This window comes from Myiozetetes cayanensis, unplaced genomic scaffold (genome assembly GCF_022539395.1).
Source record: "Myiozetetes cayanensis isolate MyiCay16 unplaced genomic scaffold, myiCay2020 scf1, whole genome shotgun sequence".
In the NCBI taxonomy this organism is placed as follows: domain Eukaryota; kingdom Metazoa; phylum Chordata; class Aves; order Passeriformes; family Tyrannidae; genus Myiozetetes; species Myiozetetes cayanensis.
The window spans coordinates 45970660-45990237 of record NW_026086604.1 but is presented as its reverse complement, the minus strand read 5'-3'; the positions used below and the strand labels follow the sequence as shown (position 1 = coordinate 45990237).

Sequence of the window (19578 nt, the reverse complement as noted above, 5' to 3'; positions counted from 1 at the left end):
TTCTTGGCCTCATAGCTTAATTAGCTTATGAAACAGAAAAGCTCCTTAACGAACTTTATAAACAAAACAAACTCCTGTTAAGTTCATTTGTAAGAGGGCTTTTTTTTTTTTTTTTCCTTGGGAAGAAAAAAAAAAAAGGCACGTAAAGCTGAAGGCTCTTTGGTCTAATAGTATTACATTCACTTAAATCGTAGCTTTGCTGAGCTGTTTTAAAAACCACATAATTGCCCTTGTTCCTCAGAGGGAAAAATATTGTATAACAACAGCTCAGTATCTTACAATTACACAGTAAACAGCCCTGGAAAGTAGGTGCTACAGACAGTCTGTAGACAGCCCACTGGGGAGACAGACTACCTTTGGTGTGGAATTACCAACAAGGAGCAAAGGGCAGAGAGGGCTGCAAGTTTTTGGAAAAGGTCTAAACCACTTGAGTCTGGTCGCCTGCAATCACAAACAACCTCCGAATGCTTTTCTTTGGAGAGGTTTAACCCCACTGTCTTGCCTGGATTTCAGCTCCAGTTATAAACACAGCCTCTGCATTAATTTCTTTGGAAACTAATGTTGGATAATGTATTCTTTATCCTAAAGGAAAAAAACCAACAAAAACCAACCAAACAAACAAAACCCCTAAAAACCAAACAAAACAAAACAACAAAAAAACCCCAAAACACTGCATGTAGAAGACCTCACATCAACAGTGACAATTTTTTTTTCCCCATTCTGTAGAGTAGTTTTCAAAATTTTTAACAGAGACTTTAAAAAAACAAACCTAACTTTGACATAGCATTCTAAAAATTAGACTGGCAATTCTGTACAAAAGATAGTAAACTGCCCAGCCCCATTCTGTAAAAAGATACCTGCATCTAAACTGTTCTTTAATATCATATATCCTACATAAGAGAAGAAGAATCCAGATTACTCAGCCACTAGAAACCATTGTTATATCTTCAAGATAAGGCAGAGCAAAAACCATGGCTAAATGCCAACGCTTGATTTACCTTCAATTTACCATCTGGCAAATCCTTCAGCTTCTGTTTATAGTGGGGTGACAGCTAACTGCATTTGCCTGTCGTTCAAAAATTAGCATATGATATTGTCCATGACAACACTGAATCAACACTAAAATCCTCAGTGATTAATGATCTCATGAGTGTTTTGCAGCTGCTATCATCTAACAAACTATTCCCAGAGTTTTTCTGATAAGCCAAGACACTGCCGATGCACAAGGAATAAGAGAATTCAAATTTAGAAAATAAATAAAAGAAATGGTTTTCTTTTCGAATTATGACAACCAAAGTGTAACAGTGGCCCAAGGGCTAAAGCAAAGTTTCTCTTAAACATACAGAAGTGTTCATCATTTATATAACTTTAAGTTATATATATATATTTATATAACTTTAAGTGCATATAGGGAATGGGGCATGTGTGCAACTATATGGGTCCATGTGCTCACGTTAACAAAGGTACACATTATGTTTTAGTATAGGTGCCAGTGAATACAGATATTTAACCCAAGCCTACCTCTATCACGCACATGACAGACCTGCACAAACACATGTAAAACATGGTGAAGAGCAGCAAGTTAATAGCCTAGACTAGGAGTGTTGTAGGTGCATTGGTATTAGTTTAGTCCCTTACACACAGGTCACGCGTATTCCTAGCACTTAAAAAAACCACACAGCTTATTTTAGCACTTGAGATTATATGTGCCTGAAATACATGCAGGGATGCATATTTGCATTTAGGTAAACAGGGCTGGTTTGCACCAAGATTCTTCTTTCTGTAACAACTTTATCACACCTGAAAAAAAAAAATATGCTCATTCCACTCAGTGCAGAGCTGAGTCTTTAGGATGGCAATCAAACTGTAAGGGACGAAAACGAAGATTACAGCTTTTCAAAAGTAAGCAGATTTTTATTTCCATTAACAAAGCCATCCTCAGAGATACATGCCTAATCCCATACTGAGATGTTATTTGTATGGTAGAAGCATTTAGGAGCATCAGCCATGGTCTGTGACTCCCTTTCGCTGGGTGCTATACAAACACAGATCAAAAACACTGCCTTTGACCAAAGGAGTTTGCACCACAATCCCTTATATTGCTACCTAAAAAATTCAGGTTAGGTGATTCATAATGTGTGGCCACACATTACAAAATCCAGATACAGCTTTGGAAAAAGTTTATTATCATTACTTTCTACTGTTTTCATTTTATGCATTCACAGTACACAGTGAATGCATAACACAGTGTGAATGTGTTAAGGAAACTTGAATGCACCCTTTTGGTTAAAGTGATGTCAGCAAACCTTGGCTCCACTGTTTTATTTCCAGTTCTGCCACTAAATTGTAGCATGACTTTGATGGGTCATTTATTTGCCTATTGCATCTATTTGCCTAGCTGTAAAACATGCTGAGTGAATTGTGGTAAGGCTTAACATCCAAAATGTCCATGTTCTCCCACAGAGGCAGAAGAAACACTCTTCTATTACTGTACTGCATCCATCATTGCACACCTGGTTCTCCTTAGATGCAAAATAACACTGGCAGCAATAAAACTTGACATTTAAAAGTATTTCCACACAAAGCACTGTGTGGAAATTTAGTTTTACTGTTAAGAAAAAAGCTCACGTAGGCACTTACCAAGAAATTGTTAGTACATTGGCAGTCATGGCAAAGAAGAATGGTGATAAGCTAGCAGTGATAACCTGTTAAATTGAAAAAAACCCACAAAACATTTAGTGAACTTGTACTATCACAAATGAAAACTGGAATACTTTTGCTGAAATATTTTTTTATTTTTTACTTTGTTTCCTTAAGCAGTAGATGCAGTGCCTAAAATACACACTCAATGGGCAGGAGAAACCAAATGGGTCTACGCTAAACAGTGAGACATCGCTGAAGACAGAGCTTACCCTCCTGCCCAACCTTCTTCCCAATGTTAAATACACAGACTACACACAGGCACCTCCTTTCCCCCTCCCAGCCACTGGGAGGCAGGTCAGAAAGAGCAGAAAATGACCCAGCAGACAGGGACACAAGAGCTGCACAGCTAGCTTAGGGCAGGAACCTGACTGTGGGGTATTGCTGGGAAAGTGTGGGCAAAACGTGCTGCAAAACATCAGGCTGGGAAACCAGTGCAGAAAACAGTATGATGGTCACGCATCACAGTTCAGTTTTGACTCCTACAGAACCCAGGACACAGCAGAGGGAGGGCAGGGAACCAGAGCAGGCTTCTATCACATATCCCACCTCTCGCCTGGCCTAGAAGCCTGCTGGCTTTTACTTGCCAACAACGGACAGGGAAGAGCAGTCAGATCCCAGGTTTGGAAAGCCTTGTATTGAGGAGAAGGAGAGCTTAAAATGTGTTTATGGGTGTATTAAAAAAAAAAAAAAAAGAAAGAAAAGACAAATTAACAGAGTATAGGGTAAAGAAAAACCCATAATTTCAGTAGGTTTATATCACAATTCTCTCATTACCACAAGGTGGGCAGAGAAGCTGGAGAGAAATGATTTTATACTTTCCTAGCACTGATCCCAGGAACAGCTAGATCTTGACATACAGATCCCTGCCTCAGCAGCTATGGAGCTACCACATCTGCAGCCTGCGTGCAGTTTTGGACATTTTGTTGCCAGATGGATAATGTAAAATGGAAAGAGTTCAAAGAACAGTGACAGAGTCATTAGATGGGGGGATTGATTTTCAGTCCACAGTTAGGATAAGCAATGCCTGTGGGAAAGGAAGACTTGGTAGTGGTTTACAAATACTTGGGAAACACAAGCACTGAGGAATGAAAGGAACTATGTAGGATAATAGAAAATTGCCCAAGGAAAAAGATGAAATTAAGAAACAAAACATTTAAACAATTATCAGCTGAGATTTCCTAATCATTGTTTGCCTAGTTGACTCCCAGGGGAGACAGCAGAAACTTCATTCTGTAATCTATCACTTATTAAAACACTACTACGTGTGCATCAGGGAATCAAATGCCATTTCATAGTGGATTCTGTGCACCAGAGCTTGGACTAACAATGTGTCAGTCAATACCTACTGCATTTGTTACAGCCACATTTTAAAAGTCATGTTCTGAATCTGCCTGGAATATAATCACTGTCAGGATCACAAGCAGCAGCAGCAGATGAAGAAGAGGTGGTTGTATGCCACTTCTCCAGCCCCACTCTAAGAGTTAGGTGGAGAGGGGGCAATAATCTAAAGCTAGCAGTGAGATCACACAATGGCACTACGCACCACACCAAAGCGATGGTGCCCAACAGGGACTACAAAATGAGTACCTCCTCTGGCCCATTTGGAGATGTTTTCTGCTTTCAGAAGATTCAGGCATACAGATGGCTTTTTTCCTTCCCAGACATTACCGTAAATCACACCCTGATTGTTCTCCATTTGCCTATAGACCAGGCACCTGACAGAGGACATGAAGCAGGAGATGGACTTGATCCAGGCCATATACCACAAGACTGCAGACCCACTCCATTCTTGCACAGCAACCAAACTGCTGGTATCAATTCAACCAGAGATATACCTCCTGATGCTAACTTCATCTGACTTAAGTATTTTCACACTGCCAACTGCAGTAGTGTATAACACGGGCAACGATGTAAAGCTTAAAGCCAATGGAAAAAGTGAACACCTATTCCAAGAAAAAATCAGAGATATGTATCAGCTCTACTCCTACGCTCTTGTATGTATACATATAAGCAAACATAAAACTAAATATATGCCCCCAAAAGAGACTGACAAAGAACAAGTCACAAACGTGTATCTTCAAAACTCAAGCAGATCGTATTGCAACTGTGCACATTCATAGCCACTTGCAGCCAGAGAGAGCTGACACCTATTCAAAACAGTGGAATTTAACCGTTCAGGAGCTGAATCTTTCATGCACATTACGTAAGTACAGCTCTGAGGCTAGATATCCATCAGTTCAAATGCAAAGCTCTAAAACACATTCACATCTTGTTCTAGCAGGCTGGATTCTCTCCTCACACACATTGCAACAGATGCACTGACCTACAAGGAACTTTTTCTCATTTACATCGGTGTGAATGCTTGTAGAATTAACTGTACTGAGTTTATTTTAGGTTCATGCTAATTCATTACATAAAAACATACAATACTAATTCCCGAGCATGTCAACAGAAACGAACAAAGTATGGCAGCTGTGGTATCTACAGAGCATTCTTTTCTTTAAGCCCTCCTCCCGAAAGAAACTGAAGAGCTGTATTTGAGAAGCGGCACAACTTAAAGTTGTGTCACCCACTCCGTTGTAGTGCCTTGTTTATCAGAAACTTGAGAAGAGGCCAACAGCAGAGAAACAGGCATTTAAGAACCCTCCAAACACAGGCCTTATAAAAAACAATACACCATTCTACTGTGATCATCCCAAACCCCTGCAAAAATGAAGGCTGCAGCCTCTTGGACTATTATAGCTGAACACTGCTGTATTTTTGAAAAATTATGTAAGAGTGTCTCAGTGCCAAAGACAGACAAAATGTGGGTTGGAAGTAAGCGTGCATAAGGAAAAAAAACAAAAACAAACAAACCACAAAACAAACCAAAAGGAAAACACATTGCTAAAATGTCTACCTTTGATTGTTTACCTGAAAGAGGAATATATTTAAAAATGAAAATCAAGTCTTCAGAGAAGCTAACTATATAATTTGTTCCAGGGGAAGAATCTAAAATCTAGAGGCATAATACAGAAGGTAATTTTCCTTTAAGTACATTTCAGCATCTTCTGAAGTGTTTTAAGTGCACATTTAGTTTGAAAAAAAAAAACACCTACATTGATGTTCTGAATGGCCTCTAAAAAAAACCCCAAATCACAACAAGCTAAGTGCAGTAATCTCTCTTTCTGTACTTTAAAGGTCACAGTTGTCCTCCTAGGCATTTAGATGCCTTAGGAAAAGGAACGAGCTTGCAAGACAAAAGAAAGCAAGCTAAAGAGCAAATTAAAGTTAATGATTTCCAAATATATTTTGATGCTGAATCTTTAAAACTAGGGGTGGAAAGGAAAATTTTATTCAGCTATAATACACCTATTTTGAACAAAGATCCCGAAGATTTTGACATACAGTCACCATTCTACCAAATTATACAGATTGGATGGTTGAACACCAACTATTTTAGAAATAGGAGCAGCTCCAGGGACTCTACCTACTTATTTGCCTAAAAGAACTGTGACCAGGCATTATTGCAAAAGCTACTTTAAAAACATCCATACCCTGGAAGTTTCTCCCAAAATTCTGACACAGCTTTCCACGATTAGGAAAAAAGTCCAAGTGGAGCATCACTTAACAAAACATTTCCATGTGAGCTGAATTTTATCCTGAGAAATCATTTCATACCCTTCCTTGCACCAAAAAAAAAAAAAAGTTAAAAGATTATTTCCTAAAATAAATCTAAGTTTAGTGTGTCATTCCATTGTACTCTGGAAACAAAACCCATTTAAAGGAACACTTTATTAACACCTATTTGTCTTGATTGGAACTATTTCCATAGTTCCAATCGCTGAGTTATTTACATATAATTTTAAAAATTATCAAAAATCTTGCCATTTCAAACTGTGTTTGTTATCTCAATCAAACCAGTTCTAGTTCTCTACAATGTGCATCAGCGTATCCTTGTGATGGATATTTACCTGGGAAGAGGTCTGTGCATATGAGGAGAATGGGCTGATCTCCTCTGCACAAAAGAGTGCGCCTGAATAGTCAGATAACGAAACACATAAATACTCTAATATAGGGACTGAACAAGAACCAGGAGAAAAAAACAGAGGGCAGCTCAGCCAGTTAAGAGGTATAAAACTTCTTGGTTGAAGGACATTCCAAAATTCAGGTCCCTGTCCCCATCCCCACAGAAAAGGGTGAAAACTTCAGGGATTACCATCATTCTGGGAACCAAAGACAGGCCCAGACGCCATAAAACATCCCACACACTGTTAACATTGTCATTTACATTTAACAAGCTGTTCTCAAGAATAACACAGTGCCCAACTTCAGGATCCAAAGAGAAGAAGGGAGTCAATTCCAGAGCTCCAGAGTTTGCCACTTATCAGGCTGAATTACTGGTAACTAGAAAAACAATGGAATCATTGAAGATCTGGGTAACAGACTAAGACCCACAAAGCACAAATATCCTAATGTGTGGAAGAACTTGTTGCAGAGTAGGGATAAATCCAGCATTCAAAATCACCTTTGCACAGCAAAAAAAGGAGGTATAGAAAAGAATGTGCTCTCATGCATCTGGTTTTCGTAGATCTGCTTTAGTGACTCATGAGTGCAGGGAGGGACTATCACTATTAGCTTTAAAGAGTTTCCAAGGAATTTGGATAGACAGACCCCTGCACAACTCATGGCATGAATGATCTCCTTTCTCCTAATCACATCATGGTCAGACAAGAAAAAACATTCAGAAGCGAAAGTAAAATTTGTTTCATAAATGTTGCTTAAAAAAATTGGGGGGAAATGGAATTTATGTAAGAATTAGTAATTAATTTAGTTTTATAGATTACAAAATAAAAAATACAGGCTGTTTGGAGAATTTCTTGCTGAAAGACCTTAAGAAAAGGCAAGATCACCGTTGAGACAACTTCCCTATTAGATCTTTTTCTTGAACACATAACATCAGAAAACTCTGGTGAGTCTGACGTGGCTTGAAGACAGGAGAAAGCTTTCTAAGGGTTCCTGGTCCTTGGCAAAGCAGGAACTTGCATCCAGGGAGATACAGGAATGTGGAACTCTGTATTCTTTGCTGTCTTGCCTTCTCCATTGACCAGCTATGGTTATACCACAGCCTCTAGAGTGTCAAATCTTGATCGGTTCAAACCAGCCAGGACTGGGCTAGATAAATGTGTCATTCTTGACCAAATTAGCATTGATCCCTTTCATCCCTGACTTTACCACTACTTTAGAAAAAGATTTTCAAGCTGCAGAAGCTGGCTGTAGCTTTTGAATACCTAGCATTTCTGAGCTGTTCAAGAACATATTGTTTATACAGCCAAGAACACAGATGAGGACATTTTCAAATTTTAGATTCTGATTTAACCTTCCTATTTGAAATGGAAAGATATGGAGGCGATTTAGCCCTGACATGACCAAGATTTGTTAATACTACAGCCATACTTGTACACACCACATAAAAAGTATGTTGCCTCTGAAACTTTTAAACTGTTAAAAAGTTAAATGTCATAGTTCTTGCTGTAACTGAACACAGAATACTTTACAAAAGTTTTCCTTAATTTGTGTATACAGAGCCAGTAACCTCACTTCCCCAAACTGCCAAAACCTCTGTCCTTGCAAAAACGCGTATTTTTTCCAAAGACAGTGTTTTGAAACAGCTCATCACGTTCACTCTCTGTTCAAAATAAATCATTCTATTTACCATCGGGTCATCTTCTCAAAACATCAGGAAAAAGCTTCTGATGTACGTAACTTTTTGTTTTCATTCTAGTGTTGGAATTAAAGCAATATCAAGCTTTTTATAGACATAATATTTGTTTTGTCCCTCTTCTGCATGGTTTAACCAGCTGCTAAGATAATCATCAAAAATCGCCAGTGTCACTGTTAGTGACACTGAAAACAGCTACACCAAGATAATCCAGTACTATCAAAAAGGTAAAAATTACAGCAGGTAAACATCAGTAACAGCACATAATCTTTTGTTTCTTGAAGGAGAGACACTGAAATAATTTCCCAGATTTCAGAATTACATCTCTTTTGTATATATGTTTACTTCAGAGTAAACATATGTACATATGTGCACACAAAATGTTATGTCAGGTATGGAAGTACAGCAAAAACAAACCAAAAATCTTCAGAATAGAAAAAAAAAAGGAATAGCTAATATTTGAATTCCACCTTCTGTATTCACTAATTCACATGAATTTTCTAAGCTATTAATACCATTCCTCTGTTTACACACATTTTTCATCTCAGCTTGTCTACAAGCCATTTCTATCTAGCTCTCCTCGGCTTTGCTATATCCACATTTAAGGCAACCAAACATCGCCAGATGGGTAAATTCTCTGCACCCTAGCAAGACTACTTTCATTCACAGACATCCAGTAGCTACAGAAACAGATGAACAGATGAAGGCATTGCACTGGGACAGCCAAATACACAGAAAAACACTGAGGGACCCAGATCTCCCTTGTCCAAACCCTCACTGAAGTGGTCCAGCATGTACCGACAAATCTTTTTGAAATAACCCAGACTTGAGAGGAGATCTTCATAGAGCAGGTGGTGACTGTGAGGTTTGAAACTACAGAAAGTCAGCAATGAACAAGCAGAGGCACCAATGACCACCAGGAAGGTCACTGATTGTGGAAGGCTGGTGCCATCACTGGAAACATGCCATTAGCTGGCAGCAAAAATCCCTGCTAAAGATGACACACATGGTACACATCCTCCCTCATAAGAAAGACGGGATTTTTTGTAATTGTATTGCTTGAAAGAGCACAGGAGGAAAAAAATATAAACAAACTGTGTAAAAAAACCACAACTATTTTTTCCCCATAGTCATCAATCAAAATAAAGCGCCATTAACAGCTGCAGATGCTTTGAACAGATCTCCTCCATCCTGAGCAGAATTAAGTACCTGAATGAATCCTGCATGCAGAGCCAGACCAAAATCAAAGTAGCATTAGCTGTTCAATTTCAGGTCAGCTTTGGGCATGACCCAGCCAGAAATAAAATTTTCCCTGGAAGTTTTCAAGTATATTGCCTATTGCAATGACAAGGCTTTCTGTGCAATCATTTCTAGAAGCTCAAAGGCTTTTTGCAAACCGTTTTTACAATGCCAAAGCCAATCTCTGCTTAAAACAGAGATACAGCAAATGCAGGCAAAATTCCTCTGACCAACTCTCCTGTAAAGCCTCCTCCACCTAGGTATTGATTTAGATGTATTAATCAATATAATGAAATGAACTGTGAGAGTTTTCAACTTTGCTCTGGGGTCTGCTGTTACCAGTTGAAAAGCAAGACAAAATATGCTGCTCAACCTACAGGCTGCAGGTGATAATGCAGCCCCTGAAAGAGCACTACTGATTAATGCACAGACAAGGATGGATTTTAAACAGACACATGTCTTTTTCCAAGGAAAGGTAGTGAAGTTTTAGCCTTAAACCACCAAAATAATGGCTCTTCCCAAAGGAAACAGCAATGCCATGATCCTGCCTGAAAAGCTGAGTGGCCCAAACAAGGGAAAGAAACAATCCAAGGAGGAGGGGGGAAAGCAAACTAGGCTTCCTTCTCAATTCTGCCCATTAGTTTGAAGCTAACTTGAGCATGTCTGCTGCATTACCCTCACAGCCTGACCAAAGTGCAGACATGCCCTAAGGGTTTTCATTCCCTGACAGAATTAACTGGAAACTGTCAGTCTATGAAATCAGGGGACACTGCAATGAGTTTGTGCATTACAGCACACTTAGGTGCACATCACTCATAGGCAGACGCTGCTCGGCTCTCCTGAAGGAAGAAAACCCTTTAACCCTTCTGACACACAGGTTGTTCCTTAAGGGATAATCCGGTGATGCTGGCACCATGGCAACAGTGGCACCATGACAACAGTGACAGAGTCAGTAACTTCATGATCCACAGAGCTTTGATCCAGCCACACAGAAGTTTTTCCAGCTGCTGTAAATTTCTTTGAGAACCTTTATTTCTTATTTGCCTAAATGCCTGCACTCATCTCCATCTTCCCTAAAGTATCTTTTTTCTCAAAGGAGTTTTTGGTCACTCTCTTCTGCCCTGTCCTTATATTTTATTCTTCTATATTTTTTTTGAGCATTATTAAAACAATAATGGTAAATTCCAGGGGTCAAGAACACAATTAATTCTATGTATTATGACTCAAAAGCAGCCAATGTTTAAACATGCCTTAGCAGTCAAATGCCTAATGATAACGACAAAACTTAATTCTTGTGTATATGAATTCATCTGGTTTTCATAACAATTAACTTCTGACAAAGCTTAAAATCCCCTACATAATTTAAGTTTGTTTTTTTTTTTACTTTTCCAATACCTAAAACAATAATCTCTGTATTGCAAACAAGTATTTCTATATATGAGCTTTTGAACTGCTACAATAAAAGCAGATTTCTTAATTATCCCTAGTATGCATTTAGAGGGTGGATGATTCTCTGCATTTCTATGGCTAGATACCCATATGTAGATGCAGTATTTAAAGAATTAGGTATCCATCCTCTACTTTCTATCTCTTTTATGAAGATTCTTTTTCAGTGCTGTTTTCTGTAAGTTCTTTTCATTTCCAGGATTTGATGACCAATACAACCATGATGCTGATTCTGCAAGTCCAAGATCGGAGCAATAGGTGGTTGCATCGGCTTCCTAAATTCATCCAGTAATCTGTCTTACCAGATTAATACATTAATACATGACTTGTGTACAATATTTTCAGATTAATATGCTATAGTAACTGATTTTTAGCCCCAAGCATCATGTGAATACTAAAAGAACTGCTGAACTGCTGTCTGAGTTCATAATTTTTTAATTCCTCGTAAGATGAAGGTGGCCAAGCTATTGTTCTTGCACTGTATGCATCTCATTAGCAGTTTGGCTGCAGGAGAAAATGAGCCATTAGGGAAGCTGTGGTTAGTAGGTCATTCTGGAACCCAGCTGTGTGCCCAGCCCCATTCTACAGTTCAGAAAGGACTCAGAAAAACTCATGTCTCTTGCCTCTGAATCAATTCTAGAGAATTCTCTGCCTTCACCTCTTTAGGGTATGTGGCACCTGTCTTACAGCTCTCAGCCATACCAAGAGTTCATGTATAGCTCACAGATAGCTGTTCTGATTTGTGGCAGTACCTTCATTTTCTTGGCTCTGCACTGTCTCTTACTCTTTATTTAAACCTTACAAGAGCCACTACAGAGAAAGATATAGCAATTATTTTATGTTGCAGAAACAACTTAACATGGTAAAATGAGCAAAGAAGGATATGTGTGTTACTAATAGAATTATTTATGTTATTAGTACAATCTGTGTAAGAACATTCTCCTCTAATGAGAAGCAGGATATCATGGTCATATTTACAATGATCAGACAGGAACAAGGCAGGGCAAGACAAGACTCCTCCTTTTCAGAAAGGCTTACATCTATCAAGGCATAAACTATGTATCTATCATTCATATATAAACATATACTACATATATACCATTGAAATATATAAATGTACATCACAGATGAGAGAGGACCAAACTATTACAAGCACATTATAATTCATTTCGCTTTCCTCAAGAAAAGTGAGACTTTTAAAGAAAATCAAAACTCTTTGCTCCTTGTAGAAGACCACATGGGGTCGAAAGTTATGGTAGCTATTTCTTTCTGAATATCAAGTAGCCACTACACCCTGCGTTCAGTGAAACATAAAGATCAGACTTTCTGTCAAAGCCAAAGCCAAAACAAGAAGCATTTGCCCTCTGCTATTGGAGATAATGGCCAAAACATACATTTCCCCTTCCTGTAACTAATGAGATAGCTGGAGAAGCGCCACCAATCTTCAGCCTATGGAGTGGTTGTAGTACAGAACTCAATGTTAACAGTACCTCTGCTCATATTTAAATATTTCTCTTAAATGTCACCATCCATAAATCCAGATACTATTATTACTCTCAGGGTTACAGTTCTGTTCTAAGGGGACAAAGGGAAAATCCTGTGCAGTTCTTGTACATTCTCCCCGAAGCATGCTTTGCTGATATGGAAACACTATCAATCATGATTCAAACAGGTGTGTGTACATGCACCAGACTAACAGCAACTGTTCAGGTCAGTTCTGCAAATGAGAGGCACCAATCCATGCTGAAGCTTTGTCAAGCAAGGACAACAAAAGTCATTTAACGAGGGACAAATAAATTTGATTTTCTTTGACATCACCAAGAACCTTTTTTTCCTATTCTTGCTATTACCAGATTGGCCATTAATATATGTATATATGACCAAAAGCTGAAATACATTTGTATTTCCAAGTTACACCAAAGTTAAGACCCAACACCTCCTGTTTCTTGTAAATGCTTCCTGCATTATAATACCTAACTATACTTTTCCTGTATCTTTTCAGCCTGTCAAGGAGTCTCTTTCCCTCATATGCTGCCTCATTACTGCAAAGGCCTTAAACTGCTCCTGACATTAGGTCTCTCCCCTGAAACTTCTGATCTCAGAAGCTGACAGGGCAATATGATTCATCATCTTGTTCTTATGTTATGAATTATTAAATATTTGTGTAATGGAGTAAACATTGCAATAGCAACAACAACAGCTATGAAGTGTTCTATCTACCAGGATTACAGACACCAACTGGATGGGAATGAGGGTTTGTTTAGTCAAGTATTGGTTAATGGCAGAGAATTCAGGAGGATTTATGATCTTCCCTAATGCAGCAAGTCTGCAGTCAATGTGTACATCAGAGGAAAGGAGGTTATTTGCATCTAGATCTTAGTTGACGCAAAACTTCCATCCCATGGCATGTAGTTCATTAATCTTTCCACTTCTGTCCTAGAAACATTTCCATATAATGTATGCTTCTGCTGAAATTACTAGCAGTTCAGTCACTGGAACCTTTTAAACCTGTAAAAGATATACACCCCTCTTTACCTTTACTCAGTCTCAGTATTATCTTCTGTTTGATGCCTTGAATTTTACTGGTCAGTAATACCACACACTGTGTTAAATAATTACTTTTTCTATCTGATTTGTAAAGTACTGCTTTTCAGTTTTGGGGAGCAGTCAGCTGCACTAACCCTCCGCTGCTGTAAAATACCACAATAAAATACACTTCATCTTACGTTAAGCTCAGCAAGAGCCAGTCTTTTGGCAAGTTACTCCTCACCTAATGAGATCACGAAATGGAAATTACCATAAAGAGACAGAGACTGATAACCAGATAAGATGACCACGCTTTTCATTGTCACACTTAGGCAGTGAATTTAACAGGCAAACTGACAGTTTGCTATGCATATCTGGCACAAAATGAGCTGGCTTCTTAGGAAGGACCGAGCTCAGCATCTGCTTATGTCTATCTTCTTCCCAAGGGCTAGATGCCAATGGGTGGGCCCACAGCCAGATCAGCCAGGAACTGTTACTTTAACTGCCTTGCAGTATCAGGACCTCTGACCAAGCACAGGAGAGGATGCAGTTCCAAACTCCTCAGAGGTGGACCATGACCTCCACAGCAGCAGCTCAGCTGGCATTCAGGAGAAAAGAAAAGGCTGGGTCCAGCAGACGGAGTGTTTTTTAATAATAGACTGCTCAGGGGCTGTGATGACTCTTCAGCATTTAGCTACTTAATGCACACCATTTCATAATTCTTACTAAAGTCCAAATTAACCAGGCTGATTCTTTCAACCACTGTCAGTTTGATCTCTCTCAAAGTGCAAGAGAACATCGTTCAAGGAACCATGACTTTTGAAAGACAGCTTCAACAATCAGGCGACTGAGGCAAAAAATGGGGCCAAAGGCAGATGTTAGAGGCTACATCAGTGTGTTTTCATGCATCACAAAAACTGAATGTCTTTTTACAAGTCAGCAGGACACTCAGCCCAAAGCCATGTGCTTAGGTCTTGTTCTATACCAGACAATAATTTCACAGAACAGACCTGAAGATTGAGAGCAGTAAATATACCCTGAGCAACCTGGGAAGGCAACGGTGAACTTTTCCACACAGACCTCAAGTAGGTGAACACCCACCCAGTTGTGCACTATGAAGTCACTGCACAACTGACTCAAATGACCCAGATGGGGACCAGCTCAGGACTAATCACATCTCGAGTACTTTGCTGTAAAGGGGTGCTGGGTAGGATGCTGCACACATTCTTAGAGATTGCTCTTTCCATGCCAGATTGCCCAAAGGTCTCAAGCTGAACACTGCAGATTGAGGCCATTGTCAGTTCAAGACCTGTGTGGTTTTTGTGTGCATCTTCAAACCTTTTCTTGCCCCCAGTATCACTGCTGTAAGAGAACAGATCCTACACATGCTGCTTTACTTATGCATAGAAAGCCCAAATATTGCTGCAAGGGTTGAAGGAGACCGTGAGAACCGATGAGGTTGCCTAGCTTAAGGAGATTGTTTTAGTTAAAAGCAATAAAAATGCAATTTTCCATTGTTAAAATCTACAGAAACACCTGAAGTGCTTACATTCCTTGTCAACATTATCAGATGCAAAACATTTTTCTGCCATGACTGATACAGGACTCTGTGGAAGATATCAGTAGTATCAAAATAGCACAGGAAACTTCGGGATGCGTAATCAAGTTTTTCTTAAAAAAATCTGTCAGCAAAAATAGCAATTTTCCATCAACCTCTCTCCCGCATGACACTTACAGTTTTAGTATTTCTGTGCATGTATTAAGTCTATTTCCTATTGTATTTCCCATCTCACGACTCCTTTGGGAAAACGTACTTCATAAACAAACAATTCCCAGACCAGATAACTAAATCTCCCTACTGACCCCTTTTCATATAACCCAATAATAACAGAGGCACAGTCCCTGCATTGACATTCTTTAGTGTGTTTATGCTGTTTTAGTAATGATGCAATGGAAAGTAAGTGACATGCTATTATTATTATTATGCTAAGGACTGCAAGGAAGAATTGGTATTCTTTAAGGTTTTATTTTTCCATTCAAAAAAAAAAGTCTACCCAGGGCTTTCTAACCATTCAGTATTACAAAAGGTCAAAATATTCCATCAGAAACATTAAATAATATGATACTTGAAAAAAAATTTTTTTCAAAACATTTACACAGCTGATCAATTTTGAGTAATGTGTTTTATGAGCAATGTCACAAGGTTATACACTTAGCCTTGTGGGCCTCAGCAGTCTCTGCATGTCCCACGCATGGGAAGACAGTGACAGAAGTGACTACAGCTGACAACAGTCTTGGCCTCCCATTCTCTCATAAAGGGTGGGGAAGCCTCTTGCAAGACAGACTCATTCCCTTCTGCCTCCTTAGAACAACTATCCATAGCAACATGCATGGAAAAAGCTGGACTCTGCCCTCTTCCTGTCCACACTAGCCATGTATAGGTCAAGAACAACTCACAAGCATCTCCTGAGACTGTCTGAAGCCTATGTGATTTCCCTGAGCATCACATATTTGAGGAACGGGACATAAGCCATTTAGTCTGAGTTCCCCAGAGCCCTATGGTTGTTTGCTGACATTTGCTGAAAGTCAAAAATCTAATCCTTAAAGAGGTGTACAGAGTTGGACTGAGAAATGAATTGCACTTGAGATTTGGCAGGGATGGGGTCCAAGCTGGGGAAGAAGGGAAAGACATGGAGCCCCATTTCAGAGAGCAGCAGCTCGCAAACATGAGAAGTTTCTGAAGGAAGCCATCTGAAGTGTGACACCAAGTGCCTATGAGAGAGGTCAATGATTAACCTTCAGATCTGTGAGACAGTCTGGAGACATCTCACCCATGAAGGTATTTTAGATTCAACAAGGCAGCTAGCAGTCCAGATCCTGAAAAGCACAGGGAACCAGCAAAGGAGAAGAATGTGGCTATTCTTGCTCATTTTTAGAAGCCCAGCCTTAGCTAGCTTTGAAACCTTCTACATTAGTACGTTATACAGTGCACAGTTCTCCCATGTAATTTTGGCATTTACATCAGTGCATTAGCAGCGGAAATTATTTCCAAAACAGTTCGCATTCTCTTTGTCACACTTATGATTCATCTACCAACCTCAGCTCTCCATATATAAGTAACTCCAGGAGACCAAATAAAAACTTAGGAGACTAGGAATCTATTATGCAGAGGAATCAATGAACCTCCATCCTCTACAATTCAAAATTCTGTTAGGTTTGACAAAATTTACTTTTAAATTATCATTTTCTACTGTCAAGCATATAGAGACAGTTTGTCAGTAGTAGGGGTGAAAAAGTACCTTCCAAAGGCATACTCCAAGCTAGTGGTTCCACTGTTAGCTTTGTATTCAAGAAAATGACAATACCAAATGTACACTTCAAATGGATATCATAATGGATAAAAGGAAGCAAACTAATTCAGAGCATCTCTTAGGGCTCAATCTATCAATTAATATCTGCTAAGACTGGATTTATTATATGGAGCACAGATGAAAACTGTGCTGCAATACTACCTCCAAGTCCTAACACATAACTTTATGTACTTACTTGTGTGACCACGTTATGCCCAAAAGCTGTGTAGCCAGCATTTTCGATGGATACACAACTGCAGCCCTATACACCGCCTCTTAAAATATTAAAGTTTTCCATTACCTGGAGATTCAAAATCTCCAACAAGTCTCAGCTGTTCTTACAAGACAGCTTCCTTAAATTGCATTATGCCCCAGGGAGCCTGTGTCACTTAGCTTAGTGGTCATGTAGCACACAAAGGAGTTGTTATGGAGACTGATGTCTTCCTAACGATTATATGGTGTAATTAGTGTTGGCTGCTACAACATAACTATCAAGCTGTCTCCATGGAAACTACCCAAACCCCTGTATTTTTAAGGTTTCAGCAACTGGTCTTTTTTATAGACCCTTCATATGCAGTGAAGTGCACACTGATTGCCTTATCTGCTTGTCAAGCTCAGCTGAGAAACACATTTTCTTTTCCAAGGTATTTGCATAGTCCCCATGGTGACTCACAGGAATCAACTACGTGTATGAAGAATAATGTATATATATATATATATATTTCATACAGTGAGGACCAATCACAATAAGGATTGTTACCATTTTCAATTACCTTTATGCATACATGTGTGCATATCCACATGCATTACAGTGCACAAGGTGTGTAGATGGAAGAAGCTCACTTCTGCTCTTAGGAACCCCTTCTTGGCATCCTTGAAAGCTTTAGGGTCACAGAAACTCCTTCTCAGAATAGAGACACACTTCTAAACACGCTGGTGCCACAGAGAGTTCCTACCAGTAGAGTCCAGATGGGTCCAGCACACAATTCTCCCTCTATCCCTGAGCCAGCTGCACAGTTTCTCCAGGTTGGGTGAGCAGAGATCTTGAGACAGTCTTGCATACAGGGCAGGATCTTTGCCGAATGAAACCGCACTGTGTTTATGGAATTTCAGTGGGAGTTTATGACATTTTTGCATAAAGCTTTATGAGGTCCTAGCCAAGAAAGCAATGTGATTTTTCAGCCAAGAATCTCACTGTCACTTTTGCCTTAGCCTAGCAGCATGCAAAGAAGACACTTTTTCAGTCTACAGTATAACCAAGTGGGCAAGTGCCAGAAAACCAAACACATTCTTGTTCTGGTTACAATATATATATAAAATTTTTCAACAGACTTTTAAACACAGAATCCTGATCCACCAGGGCAGAGAAGAACAAGGAGATCCGTTTGCTTCACAAAGTACCCATGGCGGACTCTTGAGTGCCACTTACTTCCTGCAAGTAAATAGCCCTCAACAGCAGCAAGGAACTGACATTCTGGACCAGAATATTTTCTAGCACTTGCACGCGAAGCAGCAGTGAGAGAGGAATTAAGAGATACACAAATAGAAGCGCATGCTTTAGCAGAGGCTTAAAGACTGCAAAAATATGGAAAAGCATGAATTAATTTTATTTCGCTTGGTTGGTTTGCACCTGGAATTAAAGCAGACAAAATGTGAACGGTCTGTGAAGAAAGGTGCAGTGAGCACAACCAGACTAGGAGCCCCAGAAGACCTGCAGTTGTGGCTTCTCCACTTTTTGAGAAGCAGGAAAAAGAGAATTTCTGCTTTAATAAAAATCCTCAGTACTTTTACAATCATTAAGATGGATATTATCCTTTTTGTTTGCACTGACATGAAGAGGGATCTAGTGTATCCATTCTCTTCAAGACAGCATGGGGACCAAAGAAGCAGACACACAGACACAAAACGTAAAATCCAAGACTCCAGGAGTCATTCTGATTAGCAGGAGGGATTCTGAATAGCCATTATATATTTCGGAGGAAGACTAAAAACTGCTGGGGTATAAGTACAGTGGGCTACAGTTAGGTACACAGGACCCACGGATGAGATACGCTTTAAGACACTTCTGCAAAATTGCTTTCGCAACGTCTGGCAGCCAGCATTAAACACAGGATGACCTGGGGCAAACAAGTCTAAAGTTAACAAACAAGGAACCAAAGCAGCTGCCAGGGGATGGTTTTATATACTAAGGAACCTCCAACACTGTTCAGGTAAACTACAGATTACATAACAGTGCCTGGGATGGTCATATAGAAAAGAGTTGCATGCTCTTGATCTGATTAATCTGAATTTTCTTCCAAACAATGCATAAGAAAACCAGTGTAAAGCTCAATGCAACTTGATTTCAGTTATTCAATTTTGTTTCTTAAGATGAGGGAGGAAGAAGGAGAGAATTCCAAGTACACTGTTTTTCTCATTTGTTCTTCCTCTTTACAACAAGCTGCCTCAATAGATTCCTACCAGGAACAAGCTGAATTCCCTACTGTAAGCTTATTAGTATAATATTAAACATGACATGGGAATATAAATTCATAAGTAACCAGTATCTCGCTGAATTTTTCCATTCTATTTATTATTTAAATTATTTCTGCTACTTAACTTAGAGACCCGAAC

General features: G+C 39.3%; 1 protein-coding gene across 4 annotated transcripts in view; it reads right to left on the bottom strand.

Annotated features, from left to right (window-relative positions):
• TMEM241 (transmembrane protein 241) overlaps positions 1-19578 on the bottom strand; it is a 56189-nt gene that overhangs the window by 1475 nt on the left and 35136 nt on the right. For 2 of the 4 annotated variants that reach the window (XM_050315359.1, XM_050315370.1), the window contains exon 14: positions 2641-2705. The exons of 1 other annotated variant lie outside the window; for it this stretch is intronic. In XM_050315359.1, coding sequence (XP_050171316.1) covers positions 2641-2705 — 65 coding nt within the window. Of the gene's footprint in view, positions 1-2640; positions 2706-6637; positions 6752-19578 lie in introns of those variants that run through there. One more of the 4 variants, XM_050315386.1, reaches the window with a different exon arrangement.